General features: G+C 54.5%; 1 protein-coding gene across 1 annotated transcript; it reads right to left on the bottom strand.

Moving 5' to 3' along the window:
* Window positions 1-2,741: 2,741 nt before the first annotated feature.
* On the bottom strand, window positions 2,742-22,083 carry MATK (megakaryocyte-associated tyrosine kinase). The gene is made up of 13 exons (XM_014599795.3): window positions 21,719-22,083; window positions 12,007-12,084; window positions 11,007-11,120; window positions 10,495-10,610; window positions 10,004-10,223; window positions 8,610-8,703; window positions 8,276-8,341; window positions 7,704-7,803; window positions 6,477-6,561; window positions 6,005-6,078; window positions 5,304-5,499; window positions 4,497-4,583; window positions 2,742-4,083 (listed from the first exon to the last, which is right to left on the bottom strand). The coding sequence occupies exons 2-13, from the start codon at window positions 12,013-12,015 to the stop codon at window positions 3,901-3,903; spliced, it is 1,344 nt and encodes a 447-aa protein (XP_014455281.1). The 5' UTR covers window positions 12,016-12,084; window positions 21,719-22,083; the 3' UTR covers window positions 2,742-3,900.
* Between the last annotated feature and the right edge of the window lie 1,025 nt (window positions 22,084-23,108).

Below are 23,108 nucleotides of genomic sequence, written 5' to 3' on the forward strand. Positions count from 1 at the left end.
TGTCCTAGCAGGATGGACAGGCCCCAGGGACCCTCCAGGGACCCATGAGAGACCAGCCAGTCTGAACAGACCCGGCTGTACCTGGGTGGGGCTCCCTAATACAGCTCAGGTCTCTGGCATTGCCGCCTGCCAATCTGAACAGGGATGGGCAGTGCCAAGGCCTAGGGCTCTGCCATGGGTCAGTTTGGGTCTAAGCCCCTGTATGGCCCAGTGTCACTGGGGTGGGCCAGGCCAAAATGCTGCCTAGGGCCTCTGGGGTGGAGGCAATGAGGAGGATGCTGGAGCTACAGAAACTGAACTGGAGATGGGAATGGGAGTGCGGGGAGAGCAGAAAGTCAGATGCCTGCCCATGCTCAAGGGACCTGCCTTTAAGTCCTTGCTCCATCACTGGCCTCTTGGGTGCCCCTGAGAAAGTCTGCTGGCCTCCCTGGGCCTCGTATCTCAGCTGGTACAAGGGGCTGCCCCTTTGTCCTGCCCCTGGGGACTGTGAGAGTCAATGAATCCCAGACTGGGAGGGCTAGGAATGGGCCAGCTGAGTGGCTTGGATGGGTTTCCACAGTAGCCCCTGCGGGGCCTGGACCCTCCTCAAACCAGACTGATGCTGTGGTCCTGGTTGTACAAAGTGCTGCCATCTGTTCTAGTCAATGGGTACAAGGGCCGGTGTGCTGGACAGAGCAGCTGTAGCAGGGAGCAAATGGTTTGCCTCTGTGCAGGGGCCTGTGCCCCACTGAAACCCCATGGAGTGCAACGGCCCGCACGCCCACCCTGAGGTCAGCTCTTGCGAGGAGTGCGAGCACGTGAGGAGTGCTCCCTGGACTGCTGTATCAGGGCAGCACCCAAAGGACCTGTCTGGATGTGCTGCTGCCGAGTGTGTGTTTTGACTGCTTTCAGGGCCAATGCACTGGGGCTTGGACCAGGACCTCCACAGCTCCAAGCTGCAGCTGGAGCTAGGACAAAGCTCTGCAGTTACAAAGCTGTAACCCCACTGCCTTCCCCATTTGAGGGACTTGGTGAAGAGGCAGCAGGTTGCACATAGTCCGGAGGGCTGTGCTGGTACCAGTGCTGCTGGGTTCACAAGATCGACATCCTGATTAAAACAAAAGAGGCATGAAGTTCACAGGGCTCTTTGCTCCAACATGGCAGGGACAGGGGTTGGGCAAAGAAGGCTGCATCTTCAGTGCTGACCACCTCTCACGCTAGCTGACACCAGCTCCTCTGACAAGGAGACCTAAAGGGCCTTGTGTTAATTATGCTAAGGAGGGCAGGGTGTCTGAGCTGGGCAGGGAGGGGGTTCCTAAGCACCCCCAGGACACAGAGATGCAAACATTTGCCTTGGTGCGGGGCTTACACTGGATCCCTAGTTAGATCGATCTAAGTGCGAACTGTACAGAAGTTCAGGAAGTTTAGATCAGTCTAAAAATGGCTGACCCAATCTAAGTTAACTGTACCTTGGAGGTAGTCTAACTTAGATCAAGTCTGGCGAGACCAATCTAAATGGACTTCTGTACATTTCCCAGTGCAGCCCCAGGGCTGGGAAAAATCCTCCATCCCACAAGCTGCTCCCAGTGCCAGTTTTACCAGAATTAGCCAGTGCTGGGAACCAAGGAACTAAGACAGGGTTGGGGGAGTGCAGATGGGATCAGGAAGGGGTTGGTTTGCTGGGAGGGTTGTTCATCTGGTGGTGGGGCTAAAAATAGCCGCCGGGCCCAGAGGGGCAGAGATCCCCCCCATCCTCCCAACCCCGCCCCTCCCCCCAGACCCTCCTAGTCCCCCCCAATCCCTGCTTGCCACACAATCTGCTTGCCATCCCAACTTACCTTAGATCGGGTGGCCATTTTTAACTCACTCTAACCTCCCTGAATGTCTGTATGTACACAGAGGTGTTGGGCAGGGCAGGACAGGCAGGAAGACTGTTTGCATGGCAGGCAGAGCAGGGCTGTGCGGGGGCTCAGAACCAAGAATCAAGGGCGCCAAATGCTGCCAGCTATATGCAACCTTGGGCCTGGTGCTGTTCCAGCTGGCCGACGGGGAAGGTGGGGTCTCCCCTGGGATTTCTTCTCCAGGCTCCATGCCTTGAGAGGGGCGCTAGGAACATGACCACGCTCCGAGCAGGTGTGCATACAAGTGCAAATGTTTGCATGAGAAAGTCCATGCACCTGGATGCCAGAGCATGTATATGAATATATATCCTAAGTTTGCAAGTATAGTTGTACATGAGTACATAGGCATGTTTATATGCCTGTATACATATGTGGCAGGTATGTGCATGTGCATGTTCCCTTGGGCATGCATGTCTAGGTGTCCAGGCCTTGGTACTAACAGCCTTAGGAATCCATTACTTTGTGGTCTAATTAAAATGAGTGTCATGGGGTGATTTGGCCTTTTTAAGTGCCCTGAGCTTAGCCCCACCTGTGACAATTAGCTGCCTCCAGGTGAGGGGGGGGGCGATGCTTGGGATCATGTGACAGCCTGTCAGTCACCTGTTCTTTGGATACAAAGCGGACAAGTAGCCCAGGTGTGAAGGGGGTGTTGGCCAAAACTGCCTATAACAAGGGGCAGAAGGAAACACTGAGTAGCAAGACCCAAACATAAGGAAAGAAATCCTCAGACTGTCCCTGGACTGGGGAAACTGGTGGTGTCTGGCTTATTGGACTGACTGCAGGTTTGAGAGCCCAGGGAGGAGATACTGAGGCACCAGCAGGGACTAAGTACAGATGAAGAGCTCAATGTGGACCGAGACCTGTAGTATTCTCTGCATTTACTGTCATGGACAATGTTTAAAACCAGAAACACCAAGAAAACGCTTGGAAACACACATCAGTTGGGGCATGTTGACACCCAGGTCTCGGGCTGATCACCAGGGAGCAGCAGCTCCTCTCCAGTGAGGACCCTGCACCCAGGTACTCAGGTCCACTCCCGCACCCCCGGAAGGCCAGGCCTGAGCCCCCTCCCAGCCCTACGCTGCCTGAAAGTATCACAGCTCCTAGCTGTGAAAACACCTGCGCAAAGGTGGGGAAGTGGGTCTGGCAGGTGGGAAGATACCCAGCCCCCTTTCCTGTGGCCTGTCCAGGGCAGGGGGATTGCTAACAGCCCCTCCTGGGGAAGGACAGGGACCGTAACTGGTCTTTTCCATCCCCAGATGCCAGGCTTTAGCCAATCTAGTCTAGAATGGCTGCAGCGGTACGGAGAGAGCTGGTTTGGGCTCTAGAATAGCTCTCCTTGTTCTCCCCCATACATGCCAAGCCTTGCGACAAGGCCTCATGTGAGAAGCCCCCTGCCCTCGGGGTGAGGGGAGCTACAGCACTGGGTGCTGCTGGCATGAGTACTGGCCACAAAGGTGCACTGCTGGCTTCGAGCAATGGCTGCCGCTGTTCCTGCTGCCCAGGAGCTGGAGGTGGCAATCAGAGGGGTCCTGGCCTCCCCGCTGTCCCTGTGACAACCCCTGCCCCTCCGACAGCCACAAACCAGTGAGCCAGAAATCAGGGTGCGACTAAGACTTGGCACCATGATCCCAGCCCATGCCCCTTGCAAGCTTGTACCATATTACTCTCACCCCCCAGCCAGTGTGGGTGTGCATTGGCAGCCTGCGCACATGCTCGCTGGCGCTGCATCCAAATGAGTCTATGTCAGGTCCACTCCCGCCTTGTGTGGGGACTTGGAGGGACATCGTCATCTCTCTGGGTGTGTCAGACCCGAGAAGGAGGGGGAAGAGGAGGAGCTCTGACGTGGGCGCCCCAACCTCGCCATCACTGCCAGCTGAGACAGCCACCAGAACCCACTGGACCAGTCCCGGCACCAAGGGAGTCCCGTGCACTGTGCTTTGGTCCCTGGCAAGGGCAGAGGCGGCGTGCAGCTCCCCTGCCCAGTGCTGCTGTGGGCGGGGAGCAGGAGCCGGCAGGGCTAAGCGCTGTCTGTATGCGTCAGTGCCTTCTGCAACTTTTCAGTGAGCTTCTTGAAGGAAGGCCGCTTCCCTGGCTCCAGCTCCCAGCAGTTCTTCATTAGGTTGTAGATGGAGGGTGGGCAGCCATCAGGGGCCCCCATCTGGTACCCCTTCTGCACCATGTCACTCACTTCTTTCAGGGCCTGTGAAGGGGAGAGAGAGCTAGACCTGCTTTGAAAACTTCTGCTCCTTTCCTGCCTTCTCACTATAGCCCTCCTGCCCACAGAGAAACAACAAGGTCCACCTCCTCACCCACTGGGGCTCTGCTTTTCACCAGAGTCCTGCCACAGCCCCTCCATCCATGTGATCAACCCGTCACTCCCTATAATCGAGTCACTCCTGCACCGCTGGCCCCATGGCACGACCATCCCTGCAGGCAGAGCACCTACCCCACGTGGTGCTGCCCAAGCAGCAGTCTTGGCTCCCCCCATGCTCAGGTGCTTGGCACTGCAAGACCCAGTGTCTTTGTTTGACCCAAGCCATGGGTCATCCAGGTGCTCAACTACTAAGAAGGACCTTTAGCCAGCAAGGCCAGCCCACAGGGAAAGGCACTCACCATCTTGGGATAAGGCGCCCGGCCGTAGGAGAACACTTCCCAGAGGAGGATCCCATAGCTCCAGACGTCCGATTTGGTTGAGAATTTCTAGGCCAGCACAAGAAAGGGGAAGCTGCAGCAGCGAGTCACAAAGCCACATGACACAGGCTACCGGGGCCTGTGTCTTTTTCTCCCCTTGCTGAAGGGCCTAGGCCAGGGGTCTGCAACCTACAGCCCACGGGCTGGATCCAGCCCCTGGAGCCACTGGATATGGCACACAGAGGTGGCGTGTCAGTGCTGGGCACTCCCCCCATGCTCTGTGGTGGCAGGGAGCTTACTATGGGGCAGCAGGGAGACGTACCCGTGGCAGCCGGGTCTTAGTGCCAGGCCTTTCGGATGCGAGTGGGGTCATTCCAGACCGTGGCTGGGTGTCTTCATGTACCTGGTTTGGCAGTACCCCTTTTCCCCCACCTCCCCATGTGCTAGGATATCCCAGAAGGCATTGCACCATAGGTGCCACTATATGTGCACGTCCCATGGGTGTTCCACCCTCTCCAGAGGCATCATGTGATTACTGCCTGGGGGTTGGGGTGCTTTCACAATGCTCGGAGACAAACATAGTGCGGGGGGCAGAGGGGCATGCACAACACAGGGTGACATGGGACTGGACTGGGGGCAAAGCTGCTGTAGCTGGTCACAACCGGGTGACAAATCTTGGTTGGAGTTGCCAAGGGGGCAGGACCTGAAGGGGTGGAGGCTGGGAGCCCTCTGAAGGGAAGAAGAGAGGGGCTGGTTGGGGATGCCCCTGCCAGTCTCCCTCTCACTCACGTTGTGTTTCAGGGCCTCCGGAGCCGTCCACTTCACCGGCAGCCTCGTGGTGTCCACGCCTTTTGGATCAACATTGGCCAAGCCAAAGTCACTCACTTTGGCCACATTCTCCTCCGAGATCAGGATGTTGCGCGCGGCAAGGTCCCTGTGCACCAGCTTCTTGGACTCAAGATAGTCCATCCCCTGCGAGACATCCCTGTGTAGCACAACAGCATTAGTCAGGTTGGGGGGAAACAGGGATCAGACGTACTCAGCACCTGTGTGCCGCAGCCAACCCCACCTTGGAGCCATGGGCACTGCAGTTAACCCCATCCAAATGGGACGACACTGCCGAGCTGGAATGGGCCGGCCATCCCCTCACACCCAGAACAGCAAACAGCCCTAGCCTCAGACCTGCAGTGCCTCTTGTCTCTGGCTTTAGCCATCCTGAGGTGAGAGCAGGGCAGAGATCAGGGTTCCCAGGGGCTAGGCCCAGCTCTTCCACTGCTTGCAGTGCAACCCTAGGCACGTCACTGTCTCTTTGGGAAAAAGGGATAAAGACAGAGACTTTCCCCTGGCGTGAAGCTGGGATGTCTGGACTGCACGTGGAGGAAAGAGGTGATGGGAGAGGGCCAAGTGTGAGGATGGTAGAAGGAGAGGGCTCGTCCTGACCATGAGAACAGCATTATCTCCACCCTGTCACATCCGGGAGCAGAACTCACAGGGCAAACTGGATGAGTTGCTTAACCTGGACGACCAATCTGCCTCGCGAGCGCAGGTAGTTGACCAGGTTCCCCTGCCAGAGGGAGAAGGAGACTCATCAGAAACCACAGGCAGCTGGGCAGGGTTCTGCATTGGTGGCCCTGGTGACCCCAAGCCCTCTGATGACCCACCAGCCAGGCCTTCACCCACCCATACACTGCCTCCTTGATCTTGTTGCATCACAACCTGTGTGAATGGCCTCTGTGGCTGGCTCAGACCCCAGAACTATTCCCTCTGAAATAAGAACCTGCTGTCTTATTCCACCCCAGGGACCTGATATGAACACTTCCCAGTCTCTGGTGACCCAGGGCAGGCACTACAGGCCACAACCACTACCCTGAGCTTGGAGAAGGGAAACAGTGAGCAGGAGTCATTGTCCCTTACTGGGACTTGCCTTGCTTTGGGCATTAGCCAGACCCAGGAAGTGCTCACCTTGCTCATGAACTCCATGACAATGTAGAGGCCGTTGTGCAGGATCACACCTAGCAGGCACACCAGGTTTTTGTGCCGGACTTTCCTAGAGGCAGAACAATGTTAAGGGAACGCCCTGCATCTGGGCAGATTGCAGTAACTGCATGCAGCATGTGTGTGGAGAAGAGTGGATGGCAGCTGGAGTGTCTCCAGGGAACCTGCACACACATGCATACCCACAAAGGCTCAGGGTACACACGCATACACACATGCAGCTCTGCACCTGTGAGAGAGGGGGGCCGATCTAGCTATCCCCAGGGCACATGCACATACCTGCATGCAGGCCCATGGCAAAAGCCTCTGTGCCTCTCTAAGAGGGAGAGACAGCACACATGTAGCCTCTCACTTGTGTGAGGGAGAGAGCCCAGAGAGCTCACACAGTGAACCCTGCACCTGCCCAGGGGGCTGTGTGGCCTGCTCTGTGGCTGTGAAAAGCTTTCGTGCACACAGGGCCTAGGCTGCAACCCTGTTTTTTGTGGGATAATTATTTTTGCAGAAAGAAAACACATGCAAGACAGTGAAGTCAGAGGACAGCTGAAGCCCACAAGCCTCCCCCCGGTCCTTTAAATAGAAAGGCACAGCAAGAGTGCTTGGCACAAGTGCACACAGCTGGAATTACCCTGTCCGCCTCCCACCTCTACTGTTGTCTGCGGAGCGGGGGACTCCAGGGAAGGACCGGCTGTGTGACACTCCTCCGGCTAGGCAGGGAAGATCTGCACCTTATAAACTAACTAAATCAGAAATGCTTTTGCAAGCAGCACCTGACTTCATGAGATGCTGTGAAACCTGCCTTCTGCCTAAGTGACTTCTAACATGGTGAACTACCCCTCTCTTCTCTCCAGCTAACCACAGGGAGCCACTCTTGTGCCACAGAGCTGGGGGGGAGGAAGGAGCAGAGCAGGGTTTGAGCCCTGGTGGTTGGGCCAGGCTCTGGAGGAGAGGACACAGCAGGGCAGTCTGGGGCGCACTGTGTTGCACACCCAGAATCTCGCACACACTCAAACACGCTCACAACCTCCCAGTCTGACGCACTGCCCCCAATGCTCACATACACCCAGCAGCCTTCCTGCAGGTTGACATTTATCTCCCAAATGCTTGTGTCTCCACTCTCCACTCCCTATCCTGGAGTGCGGGGACCCCGGAGGGCTGACTTGGGGGCAGGCTGCCCCCGCCTCACCACTCACTTACGTCATGGCAGCGGTTTCAGAGAGGAAGGCCTGAGCAGTGACATCGCACTTGATGTTCTTCAGAGCCACTTTCTGCCCCATGTACTCTCCTTGCAGCACGTCTGCGTGGGCGAGCGTGGGGAAAGAGGGAGAACACTGTCAGCTCCTGGGGAAAGCATGTCCAGACTGAGCTGGCAGCTGTGGGAAGGGTGAGCTCTGAACTGAGCTTGCAAAGCCGCGTGTGCCGGAGGAGGAGGAGAGGTGTAAAGAATGAGCCCGCTCAGCCACTAGCCATTGGAGCTGGAATCAGCCACTAGCACGTATCTCCTTGGGGTCTGGTGTCCACAGGCCCCACATCACCATGGCATATCACTGCCCCATCCATCCAAGCATCATGGTAAACTATGGGACCTGAGCTCCCCGTTCAGCCAGCCCGACAGGGCTCCACCTGCACATATGGGCTCTCTCTGCCCAGGCTGACTCAGGCTCCAGGGCTGCCACCTGGCTCCCGTCCGCAGGCTAAATCATGCACCGGGTGGGCAGGTCCTCCATGGCCTCAGGCACCATGCACTCACAGCTGTCCCAAACACTCACCTCCAAACTCGCCTTTCCCTATCTGGTGGCCAAACGTCAGGTGCTGCAGCTTCAGTAACCAGCCGGCTGGGCTCAGCAGGGGAGACAAAGCAGACCAGTTACTAGGGCAGTGCAAGGCTCTCCGCTCCCTGCCTCACACCGCTCTGGCCTCTCGGTGAGCTTGACCCACTTCTGGCCCACGCGGCTTAGGCAGCTAGAGAACCAGCTCTGTCCTTCGAAGACCTCTGGACCTGGGGGGTTTCTTTTCTCCCCCCAAGTACTGTTTCTTCAGAGCAGCATGTCCCCCTGCCTACCCCCACCTCTCTCTGGCATTTCCATGCTGACCCCTCTTTACCTTTGGCCAGCTCCTCCTCAGCAGACTTTGTCCCTGGTTTTGGTTTAGGTTTCACCAGCTTGGTGCAAAGTGCTCCCTGCTCCTTCGTATAGTGCTGCAGACAGACAGACCAGGTGAGTCAGGCGGTCTGCCCAGGGAGGTCCTGACACCCAGCATTACAGGGTCAGGCTTGTGCCACCAGGAGCAGCTGCTGGGACGGGAGGGGAAGCGGCAGTGCGGCAGGTTCATCTCACCCCCCTGTGCTAACGGGGCTGGTGGGGCTGGTTGCAGCCGAGTGCTCAGAGGGAGGTGGGGTAGCAGCACCCAGGAGCAAGGGGATCTGGGCACTGCCTGCTGCTACCTGCAGGGGCCGGCGAGAAATTGCATGCGACTGTGTCAGTGGAGTGGTCCCAATTCAAGGTTAATGGTGCTAGTGACAGTCAAAGGAGCTGGGAGGAGCATCTGGGTAACTGGCCAGCAAGCGGCACTTATCCCCGGGAATGCACTACCAGCTCCTAGCTCCAGGGTGAGTGCCCAGGTCTCTCCCAACCCAGGGCAGGAAGCGTTGCCTAGCAGGTAGAGCACCAGTTGTAGAAGCAGGAGCCCTAGACTTATCTCAGCCTTGCCACAGACTCCCTGTCTGCTCTTAAACAAGTCACTTAATCCACCCTGTGCCTCAAGTGCCAATCTGTAACATGTGGGCGATGCCCCTGACCTGAGATGTCCAGCCCCAGCTGTGGGGTGCCCAGGCACCGCAATGACCGGGGGCAGAGATGTCCTGGAGGCCCATCTCCCATTTGCCTGCGTGGACAGGCTCTGTGGTGGGGGCATAGGTTCAGCAGTCAGCACTGCTGGGTGGCACTTCAAGCTCCCAGTGAGCGTGTCCCAGGGAATGAAGGCACCAAGACACCTGGGGTCTATGCCAGCTCTGCAGCTGACTTGCTGTGTGACCACATGGAAATCATTTCCCTTCTCTGTGCCTCAGTTTCCCCGCCTGCTGGGTGGGGTGAGAAAACATGTCTGCTTCATGGAGCAGCGTAGGGTGCATTCCCCAGTTAATGCTGCTGTCTTCTTATGCAGAGGGTGACAGAGAGGCAAAAAGACTCATTGCTATATCTACGAAGCACACTGTTTCCTTCCGCTGCGCTGCAGCTCTTGGCAGCTCTTCTATATTTACAACCTGTGGTTTTGGCTGCTGTCGGGTAGGTCACAATGGCTGAGCGCAGCTTGGGAAACAGGGCGACAGGCTGCCACCCGCTTTGGGTCTAGGATCTGAGCTAATCCCACAACACCAGCCCTGTGGGGCCTGACCGTTTTGTTGGTGGTGGTTTCCTTGCTTACAGGAAGACCTCGTGATCCAGGGCAGTTCCTGCTGCCGGGGTAGAGCGGGGGCCCCACAGTTTCTTCTTGCTCACCTCAATCATATCCATGAGGTTGCAGAAGCGGATGGTGTTGTCGATGGTCAGCTTGTTCTCCTCGTAGACGATGCGGTAGTGGATGACCTCCTTGCCAAAGCTGACACACAGCACATAGTCCCCGGGGTGCCGGATGGACTCGCGCACCAGGAAGAGTCCATCCTCCGGGGGCTGAAGCGCCTGAATCGCGTCCACGCCAGAGATCTTCCCGTGGAACCAGCTGAAGGAGACAGGGCCATCTCACTACCACGCTGGAAGCCAGACCTGGAGAAGGTCGCTGGCCCCAGCTGATCCCTTCTCTAGCCAGAGCAGGGCCAACCCCTTCCCAGACCTGTCCAGTGTATTTTTCTTGCTATGCTAGGAAAGAATCCACAACCCAGTTTGTAACGGCCTTCACGGTGACAGGGGAGCAGGACTGGTCATGACAATGTCTCCTGCACAGTGTGACCATGCCCCTGCCCATGCCACCGAGGGGCCCCGACTGTACTCACGGCATTAGGCTGAGCTTGGGGTCAACACGGATGGCTTCGCGCTCCCGCACAGAGCTGGCCGAAAGCAGCCCCTCCTCGCCAGTGTCGTTGTGTTTGGCTCTGTACCAGCCTTTGCCCTGAAGGGACAACAAGGAGAGTGTGGCGGGTCTTGATGCCATAGCCGTCACTTAGGGGGGTGCCCTGCTTCTGGGGAAGGAGCGTCTGGTACTTCCCCTCACCCTGTGACCCACCTTGTGCTCCCCCTGCTCCACCCCATTTCTTCTTGGTGTGAGGCAGGGGGTGTTAGCCCCACTGCCAGGAGAAGGTGGGCATCCTCCCTCTCCTCGCTGGTCCCCTTCACACTGGCTTGGCCCTTGGGAGTGGTCCCTCCCCTAGTGATGAGCCCTGGCACTGCCCCTCTGGGCCACCTGCCACTGGCCTGATGCTGCAGCTCTGCCCCCTTGGGCCCATTCCCCCCCAGCCCGCGCTCAGTGCCCCCCACTCGTGTCTCCGTGATGTGCCCGATGGCTCACCTCGCAGGCCTCGATGATGGTGATGATGTCGCCCTTGTGGAAGGCCAGCTCACGAGCCTTGGGCTTGCTGTGGTCATGCTTGGCAATGCACTGTGTCCCCGGGGGCCAGTGCTTCTGCAGCAGGAGGGGGCAGCATGAGTGGCAGCCAGCCAGGGGATGCCACCTCCCAGCCCTCCCACACGACATGGCCCTAAGGGCCAGCTGAACCACTGCAGGACCACGGGGCTGAGATCAGTCCCTCCACGCCACTGGTGTGGGACTCACCGCTCACACAGGAGCCCTCTTATGTGGTACGCAAGGGGTGGGAGTATGGCACAGTGGTTCAAGGGGCAGGCGCAGGGCCCAGTCCCTGTTGCCCTGAGGTCCGGTACAATACCAGGCACTGAAGGGCAGACCAGTGTTCAGGCCTTGGCAGTCAGCAGGGAGGACAGGCACAGCTGTGCCAAAGGACACCGTCTCCCCGAGTCCAGTGGCTGCAGGGGAAGGTGCAGGGATCCCCACTCATGAGCAAGCATGCAATAACTGGCCTGCGGGGGCGGTTGCGGGGGGAAAAGGGAAGTTCTTCCTGCCCAACCCCAGGCAGATGGTGACTGGCTTACATCCTGGAGCATGACAGGCTTGGTTAGCTCCCCAACTAGGTAGTATTTCTGAGAGAGCTGTAAAGGAGGTGAGGGGACCAGCTCCGTGTGGCTTTGGAGATGGCTTTCTGCATGCACAGTGCAGCTGGAAGGGGCAAGCAGCTGCAAGGGGGAGAAGAGGCTCCAGGATTCATGGGGACAGGGTCTCAGCAGGGCTATCAGCAACCTATTCTTGACTGATGGGGTCCAGCCTCTGTCCCCATGGCCACCTGTGGGGGCCCATGCCTTCTGCTAGCAGCTGTGCATGCACACAGGCCTGGGAAGGTGCTGAGGATGGCAGCTGGAAACTTCTGCCCCACAGGAAAGCAGGAGTCTATTACTCCTGTTGTCCTGCAAGTACTGGACCAGCCTGTTCCACTCACTGTTGACATGCTGGCTGGCTTGTCAGTGCATTGACAGTCACTCTGGGGAAGCCTCGTGTCCAAGGGTGCAGCGGTTACCTGGTGAAAAGAAGGAAGCAGCTGCTAGTTTCTGCATAGCCAAGCAGGGGAACATCTGGCCTCTGCTCTGGGCTTCCGCATTTAAAGAAAAAGTGTAAAGCAACTATTACAAGAGCTGCTCTGCTCTGCTCTGCTCTGCTCCAGAAGTAGCTGCATTTCATTCAGCGGGGAACATGCTTGCCTCCTGTGGTGTCTGGTTGTGATGGATGCTTCAACTGCTTAAACAGCAGCTGATGTGTGCTCTCCGTTCTAGAGCCGTTTTGGTCTCTCCAACCAGCCTCAGCCGGAAAGGCTGTGACAGGCCTGCAGGATGCTGAGTTTTAGATTGCAGGATCATAGGCAAGTTGGGCTGGAGGGGACTTCACCACCTAGTCCAGCCCCCTGCTCAAGGCAGGGTCATCCCTGGCTAAACCATCCCGGCCAAGTGTGTGTCCAGCCTGCTCTTGAAAACTTCCCGGGATGGAGACTGCACCACTTCTTTAGGCAGCCTGTCCCCATGCTTGACCACCCTCAGAGTCAGAAAGTTCCTCCTGATCGCCAACCTAAATGTCCTGTCCTGAAGCTTGAGGCCATTGCTCCTAGTTAAGTCCGTGTGGCCACAGAGAAAAGCCCATCTCCATCCTCTCTATAAATAGTCCTTCAGGGATTTGAAGACTGTTATCAAATCACCCCTCAGTCGTCTCTTCTTCACACTAAATAACCGCCTTTTTTTTAATCCTTTCCTCATAAGTTCTGCCTTCCCGGCCCCCAGTCATTATTGTTGCTCTGCACTGGACTCCTTCCAATGTGTCCCCGCCCTTCTTCATGTGCGGGACCCAAAACTGGGCACAGGACTCCAGGTGAGACCTCACCAGTGATGAATAGAGCAAAAAAAGCACTTCCCCTGATCTGCAAGTGACAGTCCTGTTGATAAAACCCAGTGTGCTGTTGGCCTTTTCTGTAACTAGAGCACACTGTTGGTTCCTATTCATTTTATAGTCGACTCTTGGGACAGGCAAAGTCTGGCCTGTGGGCCGAACTGGACCCACAGTGGACTCCCCTGCCCATATCACTGTGGCTCGTTTCTGAGACAGTGCATGGCAGTGCTGGCAGGGCACGTGGCTGGGCAGGGAGCTGCTCCAGGGTTGGGATCCTGCAGCAGTGATGGGGTGGTCCGGAGCCAGGGCAGAGCTGTGATCCGCTGCCCGCACACCCCAGATCTGGGAGGGGGAAAGGGAGTGCCCGGGGCCTGCAGGCAGCAGATCGCAGCTCTGTCCTGGCTCCGGACCATGCTGCCACCACTGCAAGATCCCCGCTCCGGCCCTGGAGCAGCTCCCTGCTCCTCCACGCACCTTGCCAGCTCTGCTGGGGCCAGTTTCCAGGGAAATCCTGGCCCTACACTGTCATATGCCACCTACCAGGGTCTCCATAGAAACCAGTGACATGAACAGGGGCTGTTGGGAAAAGGAGTCCAGCCACTGGCTGTATGTGCCATTTTCCCACCCCGGTGTACGATAACCCTCACGTCCTTCTCTGCAGCACTGCAGCCCAGCCAGTGGTTACCCAGTCTGTATTTGTGCGTGCAATTAGGTGGTCCCAAGTGCAGGATTTTGCACTTGTTGACTTTCAGACGACTTATTGAAGTCCATTTTTTTCCTGTCTATCCAGGTCATTCTGGATCCTGGCCCTGCCCTCCAGGGTGTCCGTAACTCCACCTAACTTGGTGTTGTCTGCAAATTTGCTAAGCCCGCACTTGAGCTCAGATGCCTATGGGTGGAAGTCTGAGCAGGTGTCTGCCATGAAATATATGCCAAAGCCATTCGGTTTGGTTGGTCGACGACATGGTCGAACACCATTTTCTCCCCAAGCTCAACCTCACCCCACATGACCCTTGTTAGTAGGGTGACCACCTGTCCCTAATTGAGCAGGACAGTCCCGAAATGGGAACATCAAGTCCTGGTCCTGGACTGCATGACTCTGGGACAGCATTTGTACTGGATTCACAGCATCATGCAGGGACCTTGATTTTCTATTCACCATGGAAAAACACAAGAAATGGTGGGTTTCCCCTTGCAGAGTTCTTGTCTGCAGGGGCTGTGCGGAGTGGGATGCAGGGGGGTGCCACATGCATGTGCATGCATGCACACAAGCGTGTGGACAGGAATACAGCCCCGAACAGCAGTGGAGAGCAGCTCCCTCAGTTGCCTGCAGGTAAATCTAGGTGGGGTGGCATGCAGACTGAGGTCCCCAGAGTGAAAAAGGGAGTGGGGCTGGGTTGGTGGCTGGGGCTGGGGGTGTTGCTCAGCCACTGCAGTGCCCGGGGCAGGAATATGCAGCTGCAGAGCCCAGCTGGAGAGCAGAATGGAGCCACGGGTGGCTCATTATGGGGGAAGATAGCTCCCTACTGCTGTGTGCGCTCCCTGGGAGGAGGTCATATGCCTCCCCAGATTTGTGCATGGGACAGAGGAGGATGCAGGATTGGGGCTCCCTGCCCTGCTGCCACCTCCCCAGGAGCCCTGTGCTGGCCACACCGCTATGGCAAGGTGCCCACACACACCAGGCAGCAGCAGAGTTGTGCCCCTCGCTGCTACCGGGTGGGCAGGGGGTGTCTTGCCATGATGGCATGGCCACTGCAGGTCTCCAGGGGGAGGGCAGCAGGACAGGAAGACCCGAGCCCGCAGTGGGAAGTCCACCTCTGCCCCCACCCCCATGGGCTCTGCTCGGCTCTGCTCTGGCTGTGCCATGGAGGGGAGTGGAGGGGAGGCGGGTAGGCATGGGTCCTACTTAGCTGGTCACCCTACCTGTGAGTGCTCAGTTTCTCTGCTTAGAGGCCTGCTGTAGCGTGTGCCCTCTGCCAGGCTCCCTGCACTTCACTCTTGTCTGTGTCCCAGTCTTCTGCTCCCTCCCACTCCACCAAGGCAGAGCTCGTTCCCACTTTGTGGATGAAAGCAATAAGGCACAGAGAGCTGAGGAGTGGGACGTTTGAACTCTGCCCCCTTTGAATGCAAAGGTTCCTGCATCCCTGACTCCCCTGGGGGCACTCTAAAAAGTCTTACACTCATCAACTTGCCCCACTTCACCCAGCAGCAGAACTGGGGATAGGATGGGAGTCCTGACTGCCAGGCTCCAGATCACACAAGGGACTGCAGCCAATGTTCCCTGGTTCTCTGGGCCCTGCTGTAACCACCAGCCCACACTCACTCTCAGACTTTTTTCATTGTTCTCCTTTTTGGCCTCTGTTTCTGCCAGGACACATCTGTGCCAGAGGTGCACAGCCTGCGAGGCACCACAAACTCCTCCCAGGAACCCCAGCTGGAGGAGACAAGATGTTTTTGCTTCCACCCACAATGAGCTTGCTTTGAGCTCAGGCTGCAGGTCAAGTAACACAGGACCCCTACAGCAACTGTGCGGATGGAAAATGTGGTTTAACCAGGAACTTTCTGCTTCATGTTGTGAAGCCACACAACATATTTTCAGGCCCTGGTCACCTCCCTCCAGAGCTGGGGATGTGAGCCTGCAGGCTGACAGATGCTGAAGTCTAAGGATGTTGGTACACGTTACACTTAAAATAATAAGGGCACTTAAAATGTGAGTGTTAAAGCTCATTAACTTGTGATAAGGGCCCTCTGAAGGTGAGAATACACGTTACAATTAGATCTTGTTAACAACGTAAACCTTGAATGATTACATATTAAGGCTCATTAACAAGTACTAGTGCCCCTTAGGCATTTTAACATGATGCCACTTCAGAGGAGGATTATCTGTGCGCTCTGCTACCTGGTGGGTAAATCTACATGAGACATTTACTGTGGACCTACCTAATTAGCTCCTTAGTAAACATCTCAGCGTCTACACCTGCAGCGCTATTAGGATGCCGTAAACTAATACACTCTTCAGCACGTTAGTACTTGTAAATACAAGTACTATCCTGCTCCAGAGTTTTTCGTGCACAGTAATGCACATGTAGATGCTGATGGGACTGGCTGGGGCATGAGGGCACTTCAATGAGTGGGCTGCCTGCTGGCTGGCCCCACACTGGAGCACCATTGTGCCCCAGCCAGCCCTTCTGCAGCACGTTGAGCTGGGTCAGAGCAGCCCCAGGCCAGCAGGTCAACCCTCTGGACCTCCTGCTAACCAAGGCTGCTCTGACCTGGCTCGCTGTGCTGCAGTCTCAGCTGCAGGTTGAAATGTGGTGCCCGGGAGCAACAAATCCCATGCAAACTGCACTGGCATTTATTTCTTCAAATTTATTGCATATGTCAACACACCCAGCTTGAGTTAAATTGATTTCTGGGTGCTCACCTGAGAAAAAAACACCAATTTTCAGTCCTACAGATTCTCAGGAGGCACTGCTCCCAGGTGGACTAGCTATCATGCAGGTCTCTTTGGCCCTGGACCAACAGCTGGGAACAACCACACAACAGGTGACCTGGGGGTGGAGGGGATGATCTGGGGGGCAGTGGCATAAATAACATGTTGCAAAGGTGAGAAGGTGCCAGTGATATTCACCCCGGTTTGCTGGCAGAGGCTTGGAGGGGGCAGCAACAGAGGTGGAAGCAGCACCCGGGCTGTTTCAGGGTGTTCGTTACCTGTCCATGGCTTCTCTAACAGGTAGTTGGCCCTTTTTCAGTGTACGTGCTCTGTTTGTACCTACCTGAGAAGGCCTAAACATATCTATGGGTGCTACCTCAGAGACCTCTGCTCTCGGACCTGCGGCCAGTGCCACCCCAGCATGTGCCCTGCAGCAGCATCACAAGAGTGCAGTGGCCCTAGCCCCCACCAAAGCAGAGAAGCACCCCAAATCCTAGCACTGCTTTAAAACTCATGTGACTTTTCATATCAAATGTGAGGTGTGGGTTGGAATCACTTTCTGGTTTCTGAGCTGTTAGTTCAAACTCACTTCACATTTTTAAACTCATCTGACCCCAGCAGTCTTTCCTGCCCAAGTGCCCAATGATCTTGTAAGGTCCCTTCCAGCCCCTAAGATCTATGAATTTTTAAAGATTTTTCTCCAGAGCCACAAGAAGTAGAAACTTCTTTTTTTTTAAAGCGGTTGATAGTCCAACATGTCACCACGACTCCTGGACCTGCGCCTTTATGAAACACACCAAACATTGTGAGAGTTGAGTTAATCTTGAGTGCTGGCAATGCTGGGTTATGCCCCTCCTGTTTCTTTCTACTCAGTAACAAGAAGTTTTGAATCCTGATACGTCTTAGCATTGTCAGTTCGGCACCTGCCTTTTCTATTTTTATAGCGGAGGACTCAGTGGGCAGCTGGTAAAACACCAGACTCTTCTGGGACGTCTGCTTTTTGTAGGAGAAATGATTTTTATTGACTTTTTTTTTGCTTCTCTTCAGACTGATTTAACCCGACTGCCTGAAAAGTGTGGAAAGAGAGCTCTCCTTGGTAAAGATTCAGTGCTCCCTAATGAGAAAGCTCACAGTTTTCCTCTTGGAAATCTTTAGCAACAACAGGTGAGACATTCCTAATACATGAAACAAGCTCTGAAAGGAAACCCTGGTATAGCTTTTTTGTGTAAAGAAGCAAAAAAAGGAAAAAAAGACCCCGTTCCAGTTACTTCCCCTTTTGCTGGGCACCTTCTGCGTGACCCTTGGATGTATACATGCAACCCAGAGCAACACAGCACGTCAGACAAGGGAAGCCAGTTATATCCATGAGTCAGTGCAGGATGCGGAGATGAGGTCTTGACTTCCCCATTGCGGAGGTGCCCAGACACCTTCAGGAGGCGGCTTTAAGTCATTCATAATTCCAAGAAAACTGGCATTTTTCTCTGTTTCTTGGTGACACCCTCAGCATCCAAACCAAATGGGGAAAAGAGATGAGAGGGGCAGCAGCTGATTGGCTGTTCAGTGTGAAGATGGGGAATGATGGGGGGGGGGGGGGGGGGTTACTCAGCATCACGGTGCGGAGGCACTGGCAGTGGCGCTCTTCCCCTTTTCAGAGGTGAGTCACGGTCATTCTCTGCACCACAAGTGGTTGAACCTCCTATTTCTTTGCAGCTACCAGTATCAAAATGCTGACCGCACCGACCTCTTGACCTTTTACGCGCTGCCCCATATGGATGAAGACTGGCAGAAAGAGAGACCTCCAGCTGCTGCAAGGCTAAGGATATGCAGTAGGTGAAAACTGATTAACCCAAGTGAGGTGTCTGAGCCAGAAGGGTCCCCTTGGCCTCACTGCTACAGCTGTTGCTCCAGTGCTTGTGCCATGCTTGCTTTTGGCAGTGAAATGAGGTCGTCGGGGAAGGAGCCAGGTAGATGGCTGAGGAGTTGGGATCCCTGCCCGTCCCCAGAATGAACGCAGCCCAGACGAGACCCAGCAGGACTGTCCTTCCCCCTGCTCTGCCAGCCTGCCCCAGCCCTTCCAGGCTGGGGAAGCTCATTGTGTTTGCGCACATTAACCCACAAGATGGGACATGCTGGGTCCATGTTCACACCAGGAGGAAAGAGCACTTTTAAGCCATGCTACCTAGGGGTTGCCACCAACTTCATGATGAGATGTTGTAAGTGAAGCACGTTCCCTGATGAAGAAACAGCCTGGAAGAGAACCCAGGTTTTTCTTTGACTTGATAACACCAGTCCAAACTTGAGTTTGCCTTGTTCACCTGTTATTTTAACACATCCGCGGGAACCATCTCCCCTCTTGTGCACAAGGCCTCAGGGGGGAATGCTAGGGGCAGCAGCTGCAACATCAGAGGATGCCAGGTCCCACGTTTGATTTTACATCAAGTAAGAGGCAGATGTTTGAGTATAAAGGGGTCTTCTGGCACACACCTGCCTCGGGGTGAAAGGGCAGGGAACGAACATGGAATATTTTTGCCTTTGGCCATTTTACTGAAGCTACCAACTGGTGTCTTATGGGCAGGGCTGGAATTTGGGATGTGAACACCTGGCTACTGGGAAATGGAGTAGGTACAAACTGTAACTGAGGCAGAGGTGAGGGGCAACTGGAGGAAGACAACTGGGGCGGGAGAGGGGGAAAGCTGGTTGTGCCGCCATGATCAGCACCACAGGAGCTAAGCACTGCCCTTTGTGTTGCCTGGAGCTGCCCTGCTTTGCCTCTGATACAAACTCACTTTACTTCAACCTCTGAATCGGTGCCTGGCTGCCAAGAACCTCTGGTTAGTGCAGAAGTGCATGGCTCCATATTGCACTGATGGTGGCACCCCTATACACCTCTCCAGCAGCATCTACCTTAAGAACAGCAGCTTGGAGGGCTATGGCAAATGAAGAGCACTGGGAAGTTGCTGCAGATGTAACGGGGAGCTAAGTCTTCAAGGGCTGTCCATGTGTGGATGCCCGGTGCTATGGTCACACCCAACAGGCCCTACATGGCACTGCCATCCATGGCTGAACACAGTCATCTAGCGCAATCTGTTGATCAGGCAATGCTCTTTGCTCTGCTCGGTTGAGGAGCAGTCAAATGAGGTGATATTGGAGCCTTGTTGCTTCCAAAGCATGCCTGGCGTGAATCAACAGTAAGGCAGTATAAAACAAACCATCCCAGCAGGGGCAAAGACCAAACAAGACGTGATAACCCTGTCCACAGCAGAGCGCAGCACAACTGCAGCCTCCAAATTTAGGAGGCTGGACTGTCACAGACCTCCCCATCCGTCTTTAAGATGGCAACAGCAATAATCTGGTCAGGGGTGTTGTGAAGTGCTTGGTCCTGCATGACCGAGGTCATGGAAACACTGAGATATATAGTCATAGGTCTTAGGATGGGCAAGTCAGCTGCTTTTTCCACTCACTCTTCCCCCACTATAAACAAACCAAACCAAGCCAAACCTGACTGGTGGGAAAGAAGAGCAGTCATGATGATTAGAAGTGATGCATGGCACCGCGCGACACCAAAAACGATACCCAAGCCACCAGAAAGGCTAGCCACGCCTGCCAAAGCAGCACGTCCCAGCAGATCCTGGCAAATCTTGGTCCCTCCTCTCCTGGGGGTGCCTTCTGCAGGAAGGTGCACTGACAGCTGTTGGCGAATGGTGCTGTGAGCAGGGAGCAGCAGGCAGATCAGCACAGCTGGAAGGGAAAGTGGAAGCACACAAGTGCTTCACAAGAGCACCTCTCGGGAATGCGCCTACAGGTGCCTAGATACCAAGAGGTAGGAGCTTTAGCTTTGCTAGGAGGGGTCAGTCCTGGATCTGCAAGGGCTGTAATACTGCTGGATAATCTGGCCATTAGTGGCCTTCTCCATTTCTCTGCATTGTAATGCCCCAGAACAGCTGGTTTTCCATTCAGAATCTTCCCTTGGGAGTATGCATCTGTGGGCGACTTCAGCAAGAGGGAAGGTGGGCTGCTGGAGAGCCTGGGGGTCCAAGGTAGGGAAGAATGAACAAGAGGTTCATCTGCCCCACCCAACCCAGGCAACACATCTTATGAGCCTGGCTTAAAGGAGTCAGCAAGAGCTGATAGACAGGAGTAGTTCTGGTGATCAGGGGCAAGGGGTCTGGCTGAGACCATCAGATCCAGCTGCAGAAACCAGCTTATTAGAAAGGCCAACATGCATCCTTTTCCTCTCTGCCACTCCCAAAGCTTATAAATGAACTTCTCCTACACCGCCCTGTGATCCTCGAGCATACCTTGTCTATGTGGATCTCCTTTCTGGGTGTCATGGACCCAGAAGTCAGAGCCATTTGGACAAGTACCTCGAAGAAAAAGCACCTGGACTATAACATTCTTTATAACAGCGATTCTCGACTCAAGGCCCCTCTCATTAGATTCAAGACACCCCTCGGAAAATGCCAGCTCCTAGTGTTTTCACTTGTTTTTTGGCTGCAGAAAAATAACAGAGCAATTCTTCTGTTGCAAAGAATGCAGAAAGGCCACCGCAGGCCAGAGTGCTTTGGACACTCTGGATTTCTAGTTGCAATCCCTGGGTTTATTGCATGAATCGTGTGTAGATGTTGCACACTCAGCAGTGCTGATGTTGTGTTACACTCTGTGACACACTTAGAAGGCTTTCATGGCGCCCAGATTGAGAATCACTTTTTATAACTTGGAGCCCCCACCGCCCTACACTAGGCTGGGACACAGGGCTGAAAGGTGAACAATTTCCCCGTTCCCAACCAAATGAACTAGTTTTAATTGCCTTAGCCTGTGGAACTGAGTATATTGAATATACTGAGTATATTGAATATACTTCCTGATAGATACCACATATACCGGAGGGTTTGGTTCTTACACCAATTCTCACGTGCTTTAGGAAATTGCCCAGAATATGGAAACCATACTGGTTTGAAGCGCAATAAGACAACTATGCCCTCAATGCACGGAACTCCTCCATCTTGAGAGCTAAAGGAATCAAAGGGCTTTACGTGCTGTCTTGGAGTATACGTGTGCTTTGGTAGCTTGCAGGAAGCCTACCAGGATCTCTGCACCAAAACTCAGCACGCTTGTATCTGCTTTCTAGAGGTACCCCTCCTCCCCGCCTCACCAATACCCACCCACATGGATATCAGGAGGGCCACCTGGGTACAGATGGACAGAGGTAAAGAGGTGGTACTGAGCTACTTATCCCTCTGACTGCAGCACTCTTCGTTTGACAGTCACTTGGGTCTCCTCTTTCCCCACCAAGAAAATATGTTACGCAGCGGCATTACTGAACCAGCCGGATCTTTGCACTTACCTTCCTGGAGTGTCCATGCAAGGTCCTTGGTGTTAATGTCGGTACAGGTTTGACCACAGCTTAATCTGGAGCCGAGTCCCAAGATTCGTGGACAATAAACTCCTGTCCAAACAGAGGAGCGGAGCGTTACCACCCAGGGCAGCTGCAGCACCCTCAGAAAACTACTGTCGTTATACTGCCTCAGTGTTATTTCCTGATTTCTCTCTCGTTTGGCTCTTCTGCAGACGTAACGTCTTAGAGGTCCTAGTGCCTGCTTCCTCCACAGTCAGGTTTATTATTCACCAGTGATTCATTTGTTGCTGAGGCTAAATCCTCGAGTGACTTTTGCCCCCTCATAACACATGCCCATTAAGGAAATTGAGGAAAGCATTGGCAATTGGCTGATCTGCAATAATATAGCATTTTATGATATCCAAAGCAAACTAGCATTCAAGTGATATGAGCAGAGTGCAATTTACTCCTACAACTTTATTTTTAGCGGCACTTATTTTTAGTGGCAGGGACTGCATAATCACCAGCGGGTGACAACGCGAGGAATCATGAGTGGCAGCAGCTTTCCCACAAGATATTTTGGAGCTTCAAGAAGGGAAATGTGATTAGACTCTAGTAGGAACCTTGAATTCTGGTCCCAGCTTCATCACTGACCTTCTGCCTGGTGTGAGGAAGTCACTTCTCTGTGTCTCAGTGTTTTCAGCATTAAAACCGATGATAAAAATATTGACCTAGCTCACAGACACATCACGAACAAAATGAGTAACTGCAAAGCATGGAGAGATCCTTAGCTCACAGATGCCGTACAAAGGCAAAAGATTACGCAGCCCTCGCAGCCCTTAGTTAGAACATGTGGACACAACCTGTTTGCTAGGGAGTACATTGGCTTTATGCTGCAGCAAAAATGAAGTGGACACACAAGTACTAGTGTAAGTCACTCTGCTCCAGGACAACCTTACCCCTCAGGAAGTGAGGAGCAGCCACCACTGATATAAGTTACATCGGTGTCCTGGTCCTGTGGTTACATCTCCATCCAAGGGAAGCCCTCGGTCAATGCAAATCAGCTGTCCACATTGCGTGGCCAAGTGCTGCAGTGGCACCTACTGGAAGCAAACAGCCTGGGCAATGTGGGCATTAGGGCTGTGTGAAATTTCGCTGGCAGTTTTGTTTTGATGTTGTTTCGACTTGTTTCCAGCTCGAAACAGCGAAATCGAAACAAAACAGAGCTTTGAAACAACCTCGAAACAAAACAAGGCGAGTCGAAACGTTTCGAGATTTTTTAAACGTTTCCAGTTTACTGTCATCCTTTCCTGAGGTCCCGTCCAACCCCAGTGCTCTGGGGGAGGGATGGAAAAACTGCATAAAAGGCAGTATTGTTTGAACTGCCCTGCTTTCTGCC

Source organism: Alligator mississippiensis, chromosome 16, assembly GCF_030867095.1.
Source record: "Alligator mississippiensis isolate rAllMis1 chromosome 16, rAllMis1, whole genome shotgun sequence".
NCBI classification, from domain to species: domain Eukaryota; kingdom Metazoa; phylum Chordata; order Crocodylia; family Alligatoridae; genus Alligator; species Alligator mississippiensis.

Bases quoted from the DNA above. Each gene is read 5' to 3' on its own strand.
- MATK (XM_014599795.3), bottom strand. The intron at 8,704-10,003 runs GTGAGCAAGAAG...GTCTGTCTGCAG, and splicing joins ACCTCATGGATATGATTGAG to CACTATACGAAGGAGCAGGG. The intron at 8,342-8,609 runs GTAAAGAGGGGT...TGCTGAGCCCAG, and splicing joins TGAGGAGGAGCTGGCCAAAG to CCGGCTGGTTACTGAAGCTG.